General features: G+C 40.2%; 1 protein-coding gene across 1 annotated transcript in view; it reads right to left on the bottom strand.

The window, feature by feature from the left end:
• SDK1 (sidekick cell adhesion molecule 1) overlaps positions 1–18,449 on the bottom strand; it is a 383,954-nt gene extending 365,505 nt beyond the window's left edge. Inside the window, exon 1 of the mRNA XM_053992256.1 lies at positions 17,990–18,449. Coding sequence (XP_053848231.1) covers positions 17,990–18,449 — 460 coding nt within the window. The remainder of the gene's footprint in view (positions 1–17,989) is intronic.
• Positions 18,450–20,512: the final 2,063 nt, after the last annotated feature.

The following is a 20,512-nucleotide window of genomic DNA, read 5'->3' as shown; positions in this document are numbered from 1 at the left end:
AGACAGGACAGGAGACAGTGACACTGGGGCAGAGCAGAGACAGAAATGGGTACAGGGATAGGAACCCGCTGACAGCCCCAGACAGGACAGGAGGCAGTGACACTGGGGCAGAGCAGAGACAGAAATGGGTACAGGGACAGCACCAGGCACAAGGCACATCCGAGGGACCCATCCAAACTCTCACACAGGGCTGGGATCTCTCCAGCAGGTAAGGACCAAATTCCCAGTCCTGAGCTGAAAGGGAGCTGAGGGCCCAGGGCTGGAGGGTGTGGCTGGAGGGTCCTGGTGAAGCTGCTCAGAGAAATTGTCACCTAACGTCCCCAAGGCCCTGACGGGCTCAAAGCCTTCATGAAGACTGAGAGAGGCAAAGATGGCAGGTGGACCACAGCCACACCTCCAGTCTGTCAGTCCAAACAGAATTGCTCCAGACAGCTGCTAATTCTGATCACCTGAAGCTCTGACCTTACTAAATGCAGATCACTTTGTGTCAAGTCAAAACAAGACTAGAGATGTTAGTACAAAAAAAGAAGATGCCCTGACTTGAGAGCAAAAACATGTGACAAAACTTCAGTGACGCTCCTGACAGTTTTTTTAAAAATATTAAACTATTGGCACAAAAGTACAAGAAATTCTGCACACCACTCAAAAATCTCAAAAAAAAAAAAAAAAAAAAACCAAAAACAAAAACAAAAAAAACACTAGAGCAAAAAAAGCCAAGCGAGACCAATGGGAAGTACTTCATTTACTAAGAATAATGTACAGAAATTTTTTATTATGAAAGACCTCAAATGACTGAGAGGGGTTTTTTTAATACAAATGATGATATAATTGAGTAGGGTAAAGCACCCTTGACTTATCAATAATATCACTTCTCATGTCGCTGAAATTAAGCTTTTGCTGAAGTACCACACTGAATTTGGCCTATGAAAAGAGTATTAATTTCATTAGTTTTAATAAAATTGTATGGAATCATTGTTCAGTGATTTGAGTATGGGACTTAGATAAATGAAAACCATAATCAAACCAGCCTTCCAAAACTAAAAATAATGAATTAATTCTTGGAAATGTTCTTCAGCATCAGTTTCTAGCAAAGAACCCTTTCACACCACGACTCAGGTCAAACTGCCTGTAGCTCTCTTGCCCTGGCTTAGCAAGTGCCTCTCACGTTGCTAAGATGGAGAAAAACATTTTTTAGAAAAGGCAAAAGTGTACATGTAACAACATTTAATTGCAGCTAATCTGAACAGAAAACAGTTAACAGTAAAAGCAACTAGTTTTAACATATTCTACTATTTAAGATCTAACAAGTGGGTCTATGCTCTACCCAGCTCTCTGACATCTGCTTCAGGCAGTTCAAATCACAAACCCAGCTTCAGTGTCACGGGAGAAGAGCTGAGCACTCGAGATTCTCAGCAGCTGCTTCCAACAAGGAGTGCAAAACCTTGGATAAGGTTGGCTGGAATATTTCAAACTGCACACGTGATTCAGAGAGCAGGGACAAGATCATGGAACCTCCCACTTAAACTCTGCACCATTACTGCAGATTATTCCAAGGTACTCAAGACAGTTTTTCAATTCAGAATTTATCTCTGCACAGTCCTGTAGAATGGGGAACAGAGGGAGATCAATGACAGCTGTAGCAGAATAAATTTCAAAAAGGGGAAAAAGTAAGACAAATCTCCTTCCATGTAAACAGCAGTATGATGGCAAAAGGAACTTTCTTTTTTCCTGGAGCTTTTTCAGTTCATTTAGTTCAAGCTTTTCAGTCATTGGCTCTATACAAGTAAACACCTACAAAATTTGAATTTATCATTTTATTTTCCTTCTTTTCCTAACACAATGTATGTGACTAAGTCCTAGTTGATAGATTAAGGGGTCATTTGAGTCAATCTTTTAAACTTGTTTTGTGATATTTTTTTCTTTCCTGACATTGCTCCATCCCCTCTGAGAGAATAATTTTAATTATTTCTAAGCTAAATATCCTTTTAGATATATAAAACTACTTAAAATACAAACATATGTTAAACTGAGCTTTGCTCTTTTATTCACAAGCATTTATCTGCAATTTTTCCATCAGACCAAGCCCCAAAGAAATGTTGTCTGAAAGGGAACAAACACAAAATTAACAGAACCTCCAAGACCTCTTCAAACATCTGTCTGCTTATAACACAGATAAATACCCCAGATACTTCTGAAAGTCTTCTAAGTATGGTGCCATTGAACATACTAATTTTCCCTGCCAATTGTACATTTTTATGTACTAGAAACTAGGTTGATGTCAAAGAACTGAAAATTACAAACCATATGTCACACCAGAAGCAGCTTATAAAGATTAGCATATTTATAAGACAAAAATGCATTTTAAATAATGCAAATATGAAAACATTTTTTTATTTGTAAAAGCATTTTTCCCCAAATCAATCTAAAGTATGCCTTTCTACTTCACTTTTACAAGATCAAAGAAATTAGATTTCAAGATCTTAGAGTAATATCTGATATTGTGGAAAATGCCAACAATCAATAATTTATCCTTTCAAACTGTAATTCTAGGCTCTAAACAATAATCCATTTTTTCAAAGATAAAACACAGACGTCAGTCAATTTGGTAATGGTCATAATGGCCCAAAACATTCCAAGCTGAAACCCACACAGGGCAAGACTGAAATTAGAACTCCAGTTCTTAACTGAAATCCAGTATTTTTGACACAAACCTATTTTTTCACTTTTGTGTCTCAATTCACTTCTACAAACTTCTTAGACCAGCACTTTTTAAACTTTTTTAAAGCCCATTCAAAAAGTGTGAAAAGCTATGCTAATTGAAGATGAACAATTAAAACCATGTGTTTTCAGCACATGACCGATATGCAAATTAAAATGTTATTAAAACCAAAACTAGTGGACAATTAGCAAGATATCCTTATCGTTACTATGGTCATTAACTCTCAGAGCAGCAATAAAGCCAGAATAATATTTGTCTGCCTCCCAGAGATGTAGTTCCCTGCAAAGCTGAGGGACTGACATGAACTTCTATGTATTCCTCATGAATTTTGTTGTATTCCTTGTGTTGCTAATACTTCATTTGGCAAAATGAATTATCAAAATAATCCCAGAATCAGTGAGGTTGGAAAAGGCCTCCAAGATTATCAAGTCCAACTGCTGACTGATCACCACCTTGACCAGCAGACCATGGCACCAAGTGCCCTCATTTTTTCTGAAACACCCCCAGGGACAGAGACTGCAGCACCTCCCTGGGCAGCCCCTTCCAATGTTTCACCACCCTCCCAGTGAAGAAATTCTTCCTAGAATAGCAGGCCAGAGAAAACTGTGTGCTAGTTAAATATATATTCTACCTAGCAGGAAAATTATTTGTTATACGGGAGTCCTCATAAAAAATTCTCAGAAAAAGTTTTCAAAATGTGAAAACTGACTAAAAGTAACTTTCAATAATTAAAAACACCAAAAAAAAAAGAATTGTAAAGATTCCCTTGGATGATGAGGCCAGTTTTCCCCATTACTGTGGCATTCATTTTAAAAATCTAAAGCCCTAAGTATCAGATTTTTTATATTATTAGCACTGCTCTATGAACTAGTCAATATAATAAAGTCTCTAGCAAACTCTGATCAAACCATATTCAAAGGTTTGATTCTTCTGTCTTTATAATTCTCTTCACTTCAACTGAGAGCACTCACACAACTTTATGATGCACCACTAATAATCTGTAATAGAATTAAATGGGTACTTTCCAGGAAGTCAGCAGTACAGCTACAAGGGTATTTTTGTTACACAGTTCTTTTAACGTACTATTCATAGCTGAGAAAGTACTTTAATTTCCCTAATTAGCTGTTCAGTAATACAGAAATATGCTAATTAAAATCTATTTCTCTTCTCTTAAATTATGTCATGCTGTCAAATAGATACAAAAAATGAATGAACGAATGATATTTGCAATATCAGTGCAATATTGACATTGTGCAAGTGCTCCACCAGCACTTGCTCCAGTTATTTTGCCTTGAATGAGTTTGCATTGTTTAATTGTTCAGAACTTAATAAACAATTCTGTAGATGATGTATGAAGAGGATATGATATGAATAAGATCTGAGATGGTCGAATAGTGATCAAGACACTATAGAAGATAAATGATGAAGAATTCCTCTGCCATTCTGACCACAGTACTCAAACTCTTCTACTTGCAGCATTATAACTGGAAGTGTTAAAAAGAGGGGATCCAGAAGATGGGTTGTGCTAAGTAGGTGCCATTTTAAAATAGTTTTGGGATGTGCTATTTTAAAGTGTAACAACACTAATCCTTGCTTGATGTGCAGGAACTTGTGGCTTCCCTGCAATCTCCAAGATTCCACGTTGATTTAGATAAACAGGTCAGACTTCCTGGCACCAGACGAGCTCCAGGGTGAGAGAGACAATTGCAAAGGTCTCAGGATCAGAGCAGAGCTCTGCCCTCCATAACCCCCAGAGACCTGCTCAGAGAAAACCCTCAGCAAGAGCCCACGGCTTTTAGCTAATTTTCCTTTTGAACTTTTTCCCCTGTACCTCACAGTTGCGAGATATGTGTTCTATTCTCTGCCCAGGTGGATGGCATCAGGAATTTATAGATAAGAATTCAAGATCCTTCATCTTCCAGCATGGAAAAAGCCATTTATGCAGTATCTCTGTTTTCTCCCACACAGGACATCCATTCTGCTAACCAAAGTCTCTGCACTAGCTATAAAAGAAATAAATTAACAAGCAACACCAAAAAACTCAATCAAAGGCAGGCAAAATAAAAAGGAGCATGGGTAAAGGAAAGCTCCAGGAATATGGAATGCTTGGCTTAACAGGAAGAAGCTTCTACAGGAGAAAAAAGGTACATAATGAAATATCATTAATTCTATCAGTGATTCTTGAAAGCATGACAACTAGAGGAAATCCTTTTTATTTACTAACTTGCATTTTTCTGGACTGTGAAACACCTAAAAGCTGGACAACTCTAAATATTTGTGTTACTGAGAACACATATCTTTCCTTTTGATCTAGGTAAAGGAAAGGCCAGAGTTCAGAATAAATACTGCCTTCTTGAGATTAGGGGATCTACACATCTGGAATAGCCAAGTACAGGCAAATGCAACCCAACAGTTCAGTATTGTTCTGTCTGGAACATCTTCGTAAACAACTAGTAAGATTTAAGACTTGGAAAAATATCTAATTTTATTAAATAGCTCACACATATTCAGTAGAAGATTGATGGTTATGGCTTTTACTAACTTGAGAAGCCATCACACTGCTCTATGCAACTTGATAAGCAACATCAGTCAAAACACACTACTTTTTTTCCTTACTGTACATATTTCCTTCATATACATATGAAGATACTGACTCATGTCTTGTCTTTTTCTGGTTCAAACAAAATTTCTGTTTAAAAAATGTATCATGGTTTTTATCACATCAACAATCTGATTCTATTTATTTCCTTAAACCTGTAATACAGAGCAAGATTATGGCATAAAAGAAACCAACCCAAAAAAGCAGCAAAAAAGCAACCATAAAACTAAAATTGAAACCAAAACATGGGATTCCTTGGCTTTATTAAGAACTGCTATGAAACCTGTGTATCTCAAAACCTAAGTATTTCATCATAAAACATTTACATTTCAACAGACTTTTTACCTGGAAAGCGTATTACTTCCATTACCAATCTGAGTGAGGGGACAGACCAATATCTCAGTTCCTGAAACCTGCTGAAACACATCCTTCTCACACAGAATCCCCCACATTTGTTTAAGTGAAAAAAAAAAAAAAAAAAAAAAAAAAAGAGTAGAGCAGTTTACACATTGACACTGAAGAACTTCATTGGAATGAATCTGTATAACTTCAGTAACACTTATTAATAAACCCCATTGTATACATTAATTCTTCTACCAAACAAGATTTAAAATAATCCCAACACAACTAAAGCTTTTAAAAGTCTAAAGGAAAATTAAGAATCTTGTAACTGCAATACAAATATTTAAATCTTGTAACTCTTCAAAACTGTTTAAAGTATAAAGCACTATGCCAGAGAATGTTTCTAACATGTAATCTCTACAAAACGTAGGTTAAAATTAAAATCTCTTGCTTTCATACACCACATTGTTCTATTAGTATAATTACATTTGTTATCATGTTCAACTAACTCCGACAAATCTTACGCTTCCTTTTTATATTAGTTGAGATGGGCTCCTCCTACTGAAAGCGTTCACTGCAATTAACTGAATTTCTGCAAGTTATAAAATACAAATGTGCACTATATAAGGAAAAATACAGTGCCTTTCTGTGCTACATGAATATGTAATAATGCACTTCATGTGATTCCCCACAAACTTAAAAACAGACTTAGTAAGTGACCAGTAGTTTTGAGAGACCATCCTTTAACAAAGACTCAAAGAGAAAAGGCTTCAAAGAGCTTGAAACCTGTTGCCTTTAGCTGTTTCTTCAAAGGTGGTACGTCTGAGAGCTCTGAACTCTTTGTTTCTGACAGAACTGCTTCACACACAGTGATATGAAAAAGCACCACTATAATTGAAAAACCACAAGTGTTCTGCCTCTAATACGATTACATTTCACAATGCAGATTTATGAGATTCGAGATCTTCATTTAAGATCATGCCATTTCATACAGTTTCTCTCAGTCAATATATAAGGTACAAAATGAAAATGCATTTACGGATGCAGTCATTTGCTGGTTTGAGCTGGGGATGAGTCAATTTTCTTCACAGTGGCTGGTAGGGGGCTGTGTTTTGGATTTGTGCTGAGAAAGAAATTGTTGATAACACAGACATGATTTTGTTATTGCTGAGCAGCCCTTGCACAGAGTGAAGGCCTTTTGTGCTTCTCACCACCCTGCCAGTGAGGCGGCTGGAGGCGCACGAGGCATTGGGATGGACACAGCCTGGACAGCTGACCCAAGGGTATTCCAGACCATCTGGTGTCATGCTTGGCATGGGAAGCTGGAGGAAGAAGGAGGAATGGGGGATTTGGAATGATGGGTTTGCTTTCCCAAGCCAACATTAATCACCAACAATGAGCTCTGCTGTCCTGGGGATGGCTGAGCACCTGCCTGCTGAGGGGACAATGTAAAGGAACACCTTGGGTTGCCTTGTTTGCACACACAGCTTTTACTTTACTTGGTAAAATGTCTTTATCTCAACCCACAAGTTTTCTCAGTTTCCAATCCTCTTCCCCATCCCACGGCTGGTGGGGGAAGTGAGTGGCTTTGTGGTACTCAGTTGCCAGCTGGGCTTAAACCATAACAAGTCTTAAACACAAATCATGCCTAGAAATCTGAAATTCAGCAATATATGCATCTAAATCACAAAAATACTCTGTCTACAAAAATCAGAACAGTAAAGGAACTTCTGACCAGCATCAGAAATGGAACTTCAGAAGTCTTTAACACACTGAAGACTTCAAAAAAAACCCCAATACATCAATCACTACAGACAGTTCTTCATCTGTACAGTACATTCTACTGCCAACTTACTACATGAGTTCTGAGTAGCTGTGTCTGGTGTTCTATTTGCCTTGATGCAGCATCTAAACAAGCAGGCAAACACACGTTTTTTTCTGCATTTAGCCATTCTCCAGAATTTCAAGACAGCTGAGACTGCTGGATGTCTGGAAGAGAGCTGCAAATGTGTATGAAGGCAACATTTGCCTTTCACTCAGATCAGAAGATTTGACTGAATTATGAGAATGCCATATCTGGCAACTCTAGTATTGGTTTGGGGAGCTTTTCAGTCAAGGCAAGAACATGTGCTTAGAACTGCACTGTAAATTTCATCTTGTCTTGTACTTATTTGCTGTCTTTTCTGAGTTTCATATATATATATATATATATATATATATATATATATCTCCCATTTTCTTTGTTACATGTATAAAGTTCCAACAGAAGTCTTCTGGTAACTGCACAGATCTGGATGTTAATGAGATGAGTGACAACTGAGTGCACTGCACGTGCCCAACACCAACACTCACTAATTGGTTACAGAAAATGTGCAATATGCCATAATTTACCAAAGCATCAATGCCTAATCACTTCACACTGCAATGAATTTCAAGCAAACATGAGTAATTAAGCCATTATTTTTAATAGTGACAGCTAGCACTTACTCCACTCTAGTGAACATTCGCACAGAAGTTGGTTTAGCAGTGTTTATAATGTCCTGCAGCTCTGTAGAAACGCTCTTAGAACATGAAGAATTCTTTCAAGATTTGTTGTGACATGTATGAACATTTGTTCACATGTTAAATGTGGAAATGCAAAATGACTCAGCATCTCCTTTTTTTTATACTACATGTAAACTTCGACTTCACTTGTCAATTATATGGATGAGAACTCTCCATATCTGCCCATAGGATCACTTACAGAGCCATCTTGTCTTTTCTAAGTGGCTGCTCCAATATTCTTTTATATACTGGATTTGAACCATTTGAAAATATAAAAAAAATAAGTTTTATATTTGACCTGGACTTCCTTAACAGAATCAGTAAGATTTTCACTCTTTGAGTTTAAACAGGCACAACAGTTAACACTGAAGGTTTTTACTGATACCAGTACACCATAAATATGTCTTGTTCAGGTTTTGGGTAGCAGAAGACAGAGCTACATCCAGTATATGAAAGCTGAAAATTATACTCACAAGAAACCTGAATGGGATTGACAAGGCATCATTTTAATTATGATGCATTTATATAGTGAATGTAATGTTGAATTACCAGCACTTGAAATTCTGAGTTTGACATGAGTGCCATTGACTCGGAATTCTTAACTGAAGATTCAGAAAAATATGCTTCAATATTTGACCAATTAAATGCTAATAATAAGCCATATATAATTAATTAAATCTGAGTAAGATTGTGATCAACACTTGTATAGAGAAACTTGAAATGAAGATGTTAGGTGCTGCATAAACAGCTTGGAAAAAAGTTTCCAAAATACAAATCTTGCTTTGTTATTCACTGCTGCTTCAAACTTGTGTATGAATGAGAGGTTTATCTTGAGAGTCACTTGAAATTTTTCTGTTGATGATTTCATTAAACAATAGCATCACTGGCCTATCTTGTAATTGAATTAAGCTAGAGTCAATTGACCTATTCTCCCATTTCCCTAAAACGGAACACCTAAAAGTGAAATTTTAGCCTTGTTCTATGGATAATGAGCACTAGCATGATTAGGCTCTATGAACAGGAAACATCTTCTTTCAGTTGACTAATTTTATAAAGTTACAATGTAAAATATGTATTCTTTTCAAGAGGAGGAAAAAACCCAGAACAAAACACTAACCTCTCATTAGTTCTTAAAAGCTAAGAGCCTTGTACAGAAGTTCCAAGCTAGAAGACAACACACAACCTTAAAAATTAAGTTTAAGATAAAAAGAAAATATTCTTTCTAGCTAAAATATGGCATTTTAGAAAGTTATGGTTGCACAATGCAAGAAACTAATTTAACAATAATCCACATACTTTCTTCATTTAAGATACATCTGATGTTGTTCACAAGTAAACAGTTATGTTTGTAAAAACAAAACAAATTCTAGAGAGAAATGGCAAATTAGTTGATAGAATTTAAATTAAAACCTGGTGCTTGAAGTGGCATTAAAATGGTTTTTAATTTCAGTTACTCCATCTTCAAAAACAAATCTAATGTCTTCATGACAACAAAAATAGCAAAAGGTGAAACACAGGAGCTACTGTTCTTGATCTGTCGCCTCTTAGACTTATCTAACATTTAAAACAAATGCTGGGATAATCTACCATTAAACAATCTTCCTGCTCATCTGCTCTCCAGATGACAAGGCCTCCAGCACAATAAAAGCCCTGCTTAACACAATGCACGTGTCCTAGAAAAGGCACTGTGTGCCCAGAGAGAGGATCACTCCACAGGCAGGATCTGCTCCACATTGCAAGTGCAGAATCAGAGGGTTTAAGCCTCCTCCTCAGCCTGTCCCTAGCAGGAGGCATTACTTGTACACAACAGCACGGAGGAGCACTAATCTGAGAGCAGAAGCACATTGGGGTAGAGGCTGTGTCAGCCTGAGACAAAGGGATAAAGACTTCAGAGGGAATGCTGAGACACACAGATGGATGTGCACACAAACAACAGCACTGCCTTCACCATGGCATAGCACTACTGCCAGAGCAAAGCTGTTGTAAAAGTTTTTTTATGCATCACAACATAAAACAAAAGGGCCAATGACTTTCTCCTCAACAGCAGGGACAGTGGGGAAGAAAGCACAAAGGTGCTGGTTTGCAAATGTTACATTCACATGATAGGTAAGATCTGGGTTTATTCAAATCTCTTGACCCTGAAGGAAAGGAAACAGTCACAAACAAGAAAACTGTTTGGTGTATCTCTACACACACAGATTCAAGAGGACTTAAACTTATCAGTACACACATTTAGAAATACTGATGCAGAATTCCCTTCACCTCCACCCAAGCACTTCAATACCCCCGCAACGTGTTCCATGTTATGATAAATGTATTATCCTTGAACTGCAGGTATGGCACTGCACCATATATTTCTTTTCCAATAATCATATACCATTTAGTTACTTCTAAGTATTTAGTCATGAATGGCCTTTGCACTTCTTGACAGATAAGAAATAAGAATCAGGGACATTAATTCCCCAATGCACCAGCAAGACTGCAATGACAGTGTTAGAACTGAGTCTGTGCTTAACACAAATGTTAGGTGAGCAAACAGCACTAGTTTAACAAAATAATTTTTTCTAAGTGTCTAAACATTTTAAATATTTGCACTATAGTTCCATTATTTCCTTAGCACCTTCTCTTAAAAAGTAGCATTGCTACTGAGTTGATCTCCTATGAACTAAATGCCAAAACCTTATATCAAAGCCACAACATTCTCAGCTAATAAATACACAAAATTTGACAAATATGAACCTGAGGATGAAAGCAATGTCACAAAATCTTCTGGTTCTTTGTGTAATAATGAGTTACAAACTTCAATTGCAGCCCAGAATCAATGTGGGACCCGTCTGGCAACACACACTGGAGCTATGTTATCATTATTCCCTACTTTCTGGTCCAAGAGAGCAATATCCAACAAATTATTTTTTAGGTAACATGTTAGACCAAGGAGTTTATTAGGAAAAATATATGGCTTAGGGCTTAAAAGACCATAAAGTGGTTTAAAGAGACCTAAGGGACATTGATTTATCTACCAGAATCAACTTTCTCTTCAGGCTGCTGCAATAGAGCATGGAAATGAGAAAAACAGGATTAAGGGATCACATTATCTGCATAAAAAGCTCTAATGCTTTATTGTTTATACAAATGACACTTCAAAATTATCTGAATGGTGTGACGTAAGATTGTACAATCCACTTCCACATCTTGCATTAAGTGCTGTTAAAGACTTCCTTTAATCAGAGTTGTTGGATGTCACACCTCCCCTTTTTAACCCTCTGAATCTGTGCATTAGATAGAAACATTAAAAGGTAATACTGGTGGAATTTGCAACTTAAGTTGCAAAGTTTCTTTTTGTTTGAGAAAAAAGTATTATTCCTATCATCAGCCTACATAATTGAGATATCGGAAGATTAAGGGGAATTTTTATATTACTTAAATTTAGCATCTACCTTATAAACTCAGGTTGGGAAGACTCCATCCAACAGAGAGAAAAACTCACTGAAAGGGACTTTCAGAGAAAAAAACTAAAGTTAAGCCTTCTAAACCACCTCACTTCACTATTTCCTCCCCAGGAGCAGCAGCCTCCACATATTTGTAAGAAGTCAGGCCTTGTGTTTTGTCAGAGTTGGAAAATTCCCCCCCAGCTGAAGCTGATCTTAGGAACACTGCCAGGGTCATGGCCCAACCAGGCTGTCCAGGCAGTCCTGGCACCTCATTTGCATTGTCCCTGATGCCTGTGTGACCAAAGTCTGTGCTACTCCAGGGAGCTGAACAGCTGAAAACTAAAAACACTCCCCTTAAAAAACCTATGGATCTACATTTCTAATCTTAGTGAGGGTGCCATTTGTATTGCACCTCAGGGGCATTTCAATGCTAAAACACAATTAGCAACAGACCAGTGTGTATTCTAGGAACAGATTTGTTATTTTCTGTAGTGAAGCCAGAACAAAAAAATCTCTTTGTAAACCAAAAATACAAATGCTCAAGATATGATATACAAGTATCACATACATCTAGAAGTCAAGAGTCTGTGCCATGAGCAGATCCTACAAACCCAGTCATGTATGTTTAAAAGCAATGAAGTTGGTATCACTTTAAAATAAAAGGCTCCTCCCTTCTCACCCATGTCACCCTTTGAACCTTCTGGGGCTGTGACATTCCAAAGGCCATGTCTGTAAAGGAATTGCAAAGTCTTACTTTACTCCAGGGGCAGATATAACTTCAGAAACCCCAAGTTCTTTGGGAACAGGCCTTTCCATGAAGTTACATTTTTGTTCTACTCGAGCTCTATGCATGGTGAAGGGTCATCTTTGAGGCACGTGCAGCGAAGAGTCTTTATTCACTAGAAAATACTCGCTTGATAGCCAGAAATAGAACCCAAATCTCACCAATGACTTGCTTTCCAGCTGTAATAACTGTAAGTAGTCTAATCCAATGCCACGCTATAGCTGCTAACAGTTCTTCCTTTGGTTCACACAAAAGTCTTCTTGTGCTGAATTTGAAAGATTTCAAGCAAATGAAAGATGGAGCCAAGCACTGACAAGAAAACAAAATACTGAAAAACTGATCAGTGGGCAGCACTCAGTCTCAGTTCTGACTGTGTGGACAGGAAAAATAATAGGTAACAATTTAAACTTAATAATAATGTACATGCATTAAGAATTTGCATTAAAGATGCAAAGGTACCTTATTCTGGCATTTTATAATCTCTACATAAATCTTATGAAAATTGTTCTATTTCTTATGTTTTAACTTCAAGAAAACACAATCTTGAAAATATCAACATATCATCAATTTTTTCCTTAAAAGCTATTTAAATACTTGTTATGTATGTACATATGCAGAGGGAGGAGGAAAGGCCTATTTCTGTAATGAACTCAGCATGAACAAGATTTTGCTCCATGAGAAATCTAATTGCCTCTAGTCAGCCCACAGATTCATGACAGCACAAAGGTCCAGCTGGACCAAATAACCAGGCCATCCAGAATGTGATGTTCAGGTAAAGCTGTATAGAAAGTTGATAATGCATGGAAATCTTTTGAGTCAAGAATGTGTTCCAGACTTGTACATGTATGGTGATAAGAACAATAAGACAATAAAAAAATCCCTCTCAGATCTACAAAAGCCCAATCCCTTCACTTAACAGCTTCCTGATAACTCATTTGAAATTGTTTTTTAGTATTTCTATGGTTTGTTAAAGCAATCTTTAAAATATTAGACAACATTTACCTTTGTTATTCAAAATACATGACAATGCACAGAGATGGCAGAACCTTCCAGAACAACTTTTCAAGGACATAGATTTGCCTTCTGTTCTTCTTAAGTGAGGTGAAAGCCACAGAGCAGAGCTACCACAGCCTCTCTCCACATCCTGGCCATTCCTGCTCTGAGCATCTCCTGGCAGTGCATGAACACAATGATTATAAACACCTATTACTTATGGTCTCCCTTCAGCTCTACCAGGACCATTACACTGCACTCTCAAGGAATCACCTGAAACACTGCACTTGGAATGTTAATATTATGTGCTCACAGCTCTTTGAACTTGCTCTAAGAACTCTTAAGAATAGGTACTTTTCCAGCAAAATATAAACATATAAAGCAAACCAAGAGTTACCACAGTAGAGAGAGTGAGAAGTCGCATGATCTGGCCACAGAAAATGCCAACTATCTCCACCCCAGTTCTATTTAGACTGGGCCTGGATCTACTCCTCCAAATCAATTGCTTAATTATTATAATTATATACACAAAAAAATCAACTGCTTTAAAACTAGCACATACTTTAAATGCTCATCTGAAGAAAAGAAACACAAAAGGCAATACAAAATCTTGAGTTTCCAATAAAGAGTAACAGAATCTTTTGGAATTAGAAATGGTTCCTTCTACATTTAATTCATATTTTTTTTCACTCTCCAGTAGGTAATGCCCTAACATTTTGCCATCTCTCCATCCTTCTAACAACCAAATACTCTGTGCACATTGTTTATTATCTCAGTACGTAGTGCAATTTGAAATTTGTTTGAAAAGCCTTCTTAGTCTCAGCATATTTATAACACATCAGATCAAATATTTGAATTAAGGAAGTTGGGCCCTGGAAACATTTTCATCTATTTACTGGGTCATGGCTTCTTTCAAAATATAATGCATATCAATATCACCTTAAATGTACATCGAGGTATTTGTAGAATTCTGAATATAGATTTGATTAAGTAGCATAAAAAAATTACAGTTCCATTGCCATAAAACTAAGAAAAATCAGACAAGCTTCTCTTTCTTAATATTTAAAGATACCTGGCTCCTGCTGGAGAAGCTTAAAGCTTTGCTCTGCTTTTATTCATTTTAAAATCTTTCTGAAAAACAGCTATCAATCCAAAGAAATATATTTTCAAAGTATTCTTTCATTCCTCAACAAAAGATAGACATTGGGAAGGTACTTAAATCCATTAAGATGCACGTAGAGTAGCCTCTAGCGACTTCCAACCTATTTTAAATAAGCAGAATTTTTCTATTTCCATACAAATATTCCAGTAGTTTAGTAAACATTTTGTACCTCAGTAGGCATCAGTGTTTGTTAATCTCATACATAAGGAATAAATTCCAAAGCTGCAGGAGCTCTGTGTATTCCCAGGACTCTGCCCAGGCATGCAGACCCCTGAGCCAGACTCTGCAGGAGGATGTTCCTCCAAGTACAGTAGGCAGCCACTGGGGCCAAATGATTCATTCCTACCACCACCTCACAAAGTCTAATTTGATAATTATAGTGATTATCAATTAGCATCTCATCACTATTTGATGACACACGATGACTTGAGGCTAACTAGCATCTCGTACATCATTTAATAAAAATGCCATGAAAAGAGGGCTGGTGGCAGAGGCCAGCAGGCAGAGAGAGCTGAGTAAACAAAGGAATGTGCAACAGTTTGGGGACTCTTACAGGTTAGTTTTTCTGAGATGGGCCAGTGCAGACACACCCCCAGTGTGAGGGGGCCCTGTGCAGAGCCCTGGCCATCACAGGAGTGGGAGCTCCATTCCCAGCCTGGGACAGGCCACAGCCTTTGTCTTCTGTACCTGGAAAGTCACTCCCACCCTGAGAAGGTCTGCACAACAGCACTAAGGTTCAAAGAGAATCCTTCATTACTCAGGACCACAACCCAATGTACATTTTAGACTCAGTCAACTCACTTGAAAAAGAAAGCAGATAAATTTTACACTGAAATATGTAACACAACTATCAGAAGGCAGAACAGCTGAAGACCTAAGCACAAAATGAAGTTACAAGTGGTTTTGTCTACAGTTCACCACAAGATCAGCTTCCATATGGATGATCATTCAAGTTTAGGGAATACTCAACCAAACTGTTGCAGCTGAAACTCATTTCTTCTGTTCACCTTGAAGTGTAAGATACTTATCTCAACAACTTTACCTGATCTGTTTCCTAGGAATGAAGAACCTTCATTTCAGTATGCCTGAAATACTTCTTATGTCTTTAATGCTGGAATAGTTATTATGGAAACATTAGCTGGTTATAGTATTGTATTATGATTCATTCAGAAGAGCCATGGCCCATATATTTAGAATGTTCATTTTTTTATCTTATAAAAAGATTGAAGTCATGTAATTCTCTCATGCATATGACCACATCATTCCATTAGAAACTTCTGTGGCTGTAGCAGAATTTCCATTTTCATGAAGGACTTTTATACTGTCATCTTCTCTCAAAGTAAATTTTTGCATAAAAATGATGAATGTCTTAGAGTCCATTAGAATTCAGAGTGCAAAAAGAACCACAAGTTATAAATTAATACAAATTTTGTGAAATTCCAATGAAAGCCTTCTACATCAAGACCTCCACACTGGTTTATGTGTCAAATAATTCTTAAGAGGACTAACTGTGATCTTCAGCATGATATAAAAATTACAATGTATTTTGTTTCTGCATTACATAATTTTTTTTGTCTTTCATTGTTTCATGTCTTCTATACTTCATAGCTTTATCTGCCCCAGTATTTTTCAGAAATAATGTATCTTATTCTCTTCCCTTCCCCTCCTTGCCTTAAATACTCTTAGTTACTTAAAACTAACTTGGTGTAAGGACTTTTTTTCGGGGATAGTTTGTATACACTACATAACTCCCTGAGATATACAGTACCTGAAATTGATACTACTGCAAATGCTGAGTAATCTGAAATAAGGTATTGAAAAAATGCACTCTACTATGTGCTAAACAAAAGTTTCAATTCACTTTTAATCCAGTAAGATGGCTAGTTTACTACTAAGCATAGAAAAACTGGCATCTAAAATGATTCCTGAATCCCTGGCACTTAAAACTACCTTTTATGATTTTTTTTTCTTTTTTAATGTAAACATCAAGAATCATCAGCATTTAGCTGCCAACATGAAGTATCATATTGGCAGCTATCAACAACAACTACCAAAAGAAAAAAAGCAAAAAGTGACGCGAATTTTAATTTGCAGAGATAATTATGTCAGGTATGGCTCATTTCAGGATAACAATACCCTGTTAGGGCTTGCAGGCCTCAGCAGAAGTAATTTGGGAATAGCAGTGACAGCATAAACAAAGCACTGAGAAAGGTTTATGAGGGTGGAGTCCATATAAAACACTGGATTAAATCTCTTCTGTGTCCTGCGGCTCCAAACTTTCCGAGGATGCAGCAGTAAACCCAGAGCAGACGAACTACAGCAGACTTGGCTTCCAACTCCTCTTCCTCAACACACGAGCCCCATCCACTTCTTACAACTGAATGTACCGTTGTTCCCCGTGAAATACTTGAAAACAAAGAGCTAAAACACAAAGACCATTCCCCTTCATGGAGTATGAACTTCCGCTTTTAATAACTAACTCCTGGTCCCACACCATACAGTTCTGCATTGTCCAGCACACCCCACTTCAGCCAGACAATGCACACAGCAATAAAACTCAACCCAGCAAAGAAAGTGAAAGCTGCGTTTGTTCAGCGTGTTATTTGGCGCAGCCAACTGTAATGCTTCTGCCTGCCATTTATTGTTTACTCTGTCAAAGGATTATTAAGAATTAAGCTACATTTGGCAATTTTTGAGAAGGGAATTTACATGCAAAGTGACTGACACTTGGTATTTAAAGTCTATTGGTCGACTCTGACCCTTCGTTTACAAGTGACTCATTTGACTGCAAGGATCTCTGATGTGGAAATGCTCAGATCCGAATCAATTGCAGTTTTTGTCTCGGGTAAATGTTACTTGGCAATCCAAAAGAAATGAACAATGCTGAGACCGAGGCTCACATAGAATAGTGCTCATATGTTTAAAGAATTCCTTTTAACATGCCTGGTTTAGTTCTAGTCGGAGGATTTATGACTCCCCTTCTCCTAATAACTTATCTCAGAGCACAGTGGTTTTAAACACACACACACACACAGACACAGAGACACACACACACAAAACCAGCAGTTAACTCTTTTGCTGCCTGAAAGAACAGCACGGATGCATTTAAGTAAATTTTAAAAGCAGGTTTGGTGCTGATAGGGATTGTGATTCTCCATGGGAGGTTGGGTTAGGGTAAGGATAGGACTAGAAAGGGAGAGAAACATGTAGGTACAGTTTGCAAATCCCTGCTCCATAAAGAAACGATTGTGTGTAAGAAACGACCATTCCTACATGAATCAGCTCAGTGCAAATTCTGCAGTTTATCTCTGATAAGGATAAAAGTAAAAGGGTTTCTCTGTACCCGAGCAAGATTCCCTTCCTCTCAGAAGGCAGATGCAGCATTTCTATAAACAAAAAATGTCTCTAGCCCTACCTTGTGCCAGTGCTTGCAACATGTGGAGCTGAAGCAACAGAAACGCCCACCATCCCCGACAGAAGATGAAACAGAAGTTTAACTTTATCATCATTCCGCCTCGCCTGCTATTCCTTCGGGCAATAATTTCGCGATCCACCTTTCTTTCAACCGGTATTGCCTCACTGATGCCCATCCGATCCGACTGGCTGCCACTCCTGCCAGCGATTTGGTCATCGCTCATTCCGCACCCGCGGGCCGGGCTCTCTGTGGAGGGTCGAGAGCCTGTGCCCCGCGCTTTGGGGGGAAGCGAAGCCCCCACTTGCCAGGATCGGCGGGCTCTTTGATTTGTGCTCGCTCCGCCTGCAAGCCGGGAGCAGCGCTCCGTGTGCCTCCCGCTATGACAGTCGCCACCTAAGTCAATGTTTCTTGTGGAGGTATTGATTGCACCAAAACAACCAGTCAGAAATGTGAAACACATGTTTCTCTGCACTGTCACATCCGATGCCTTCAGCAGAGAGGGAGTAAGTTCATGGGCGTCAGTATTTCAGTAAATCCGGATCCTTCAGCACATCGCAAACAGGAACAGGGAGAAACTGATCCATCTTAGCAGCCACCAGCAGACAATCCAAAGAGAACCTTTTATACCGCAACAGTGATGGAAACTGTTAACCCCGTCATTTTTGTGGAGCGTGTGGAGTTCTCCAGCATGTGTCCCATTCTCCTGTAAAAACCGTCCGATGGAAGTGTTAAATTCTCGCAGAAGGGGGTGGGCGGGGGGGGGAAGCGACAAGGAAAAAAAAAAAAAAACTAATTGAAAGTATCTCGTTATTCCTTGCGCTAAGGATTTATTTCAGACAATTTCAAGATTAGCCATGCAGACAGAGTAGTCTCCCGATATCCCCGCAAAGCTCTGCATAGTTTATATTAATCCGATTTTCCTTGGAATACAAATCTCTACCGTCAATAGAAGGGTTTGAAGGGTCCTCGAGCAGGTAAATCAAGCAGCTCCGGCTGTGATTCCAGCTCGCTGTGCAGTCAGTCAGCCACAGGCCGGTGCCGGTGTCACTTGAACTCCTCACGTTCAGCCGGAGGTAGGGAAAACCTCAGTTGATCCCGTCGCTCTCCTCGAAGGCTGGTGCCGATCCCTTCCGAGCAGGGAGACCACGACAAAAATCACCTCTAACAGGGAAAGCGCTTTTTCTCTGGCCGGCTGTGGACGCAGCAAGGAAGCAAACCCTCAGCTGGACAGTGTCCGGGGTGGGGGGAGCGAAAATCTCCCGAAACAAGCAGCAACAAGGTGAAATCCTCCCAGCTCTGCTGAGCCGGGCTCCTGCTCTCCGCGCTGATGCAGCCCAGGGATCCCGGTCCTTCCTCCGAGCGTCTCTCCCTCACAGGCGCTGTAAACACAAGGGGGAAAGCGCGATCACAACAGCGGCAGCGGCCGCAATAAAACCCAACCGAAAAAAAAAAAAAAAAAAAAAAAAAGGAAAGCAAGGGCTGGAGGTTTTATATTTGAACAAAGCATCGGGGTATTGTTTCAGTCCCGCCTTCCGTGAAGGGAAAACTTTCGTGGGAGATTCCCTCCCCCCCTCTCCTTGTTAAAAGGAAGGAAAGAATAGGAGTAGTTATAAAAGAAGTGCACCGAGGATAAAGGCGAGTTAAAAACAAAGCACCTAAGCGCGAAGTTGATCAAACACGAGCCCCGCCAGCTCGCCCCGGCCCCCGAAAGCCGCCTCAACTTTTCTCACCGCCTCAGGCGGCGGCGCGGCGCGACCCTGCCCGCGCCCCCGCCATCCCCCCGCGCCCACCTCGGCGTCCCCGCCCCGCGTCCCGGCTCCCCCCCAGCTCCCTCCGAACCGGCAGCGGCGCTGCTGGCTCACCTCCCGGCTCCCCGCACGGCTCTCCCGCCCACAGCGCCTCAGCCCACCTTCCCCTGACCTACACCTCACCAGCGGGGCCGTATCTGGGCTGGGAAGGGCTGGGGAGAGGGGCGCGCATCCTGCGCGGGGCTGAGGGGATGTGTGTGCGTGTGTGTTTATCTCTGTACGGGTGGGTGCGTATCTGTACGTGTGTGCCACTGTCGGGACCGGGCGGTGCGGGGCTGGGGAGGGGGGGGGGGGGTGTGGGGGGTGGTATTTCAGTGCAGGTTCCGCAGCCGCGGGCGGGGGGACACAAGCACCGCCATCCCCATCCCCTCACGCCGCCGGCGCGGCCGGACCTGCGCTCCCTCCGGCCGGGACGCTCATTGGGCGGCAGAGCGGGGCGGGCAGCGCGCGCGCGCGCAAGGGGCCGCGCGCGCCCGCGCAAAGGCGGCAGCGGGGCTGCGTCTCGCGCCCCCCCCCCCCCCCCCTTTGCCCCCTCCAAACCCCGCCGCGCGCGCCGGCCTGAGGGGACGCGGCCCGCGGTCCCCGTGCTTCGTCCCCGTCCCCATCCCCGTCCCCATCCCCGTCCCCGTCCCCGTCCCCGCGGTCCCGGCGGGGCGCTCCGCCGCCGCGTCCCCGCGCTAACAGCGCCCCCTATGCCCGCGCGGCGGTGCCGCGG

This window comes from Vidua macroura, chromosome 16 (assembly GCF_024509145.1).
Source record: "Vidua macroura isolate BioBank_ID:100142 chromosome 16, ASM2450914v1, whole genome shotgun sequence".
Classification (NCBI taxonomy): Eukaryota; Metazoa; Chordata; class Aves; order Passeriformes; family Viduidae; genus Vidua; species Vidua macroura.
The sequence above is the reverse complement of the archived record's forward strand: the minus strand, read 5'-3'. Positions and strand labels throughout refer to the sequence as shown.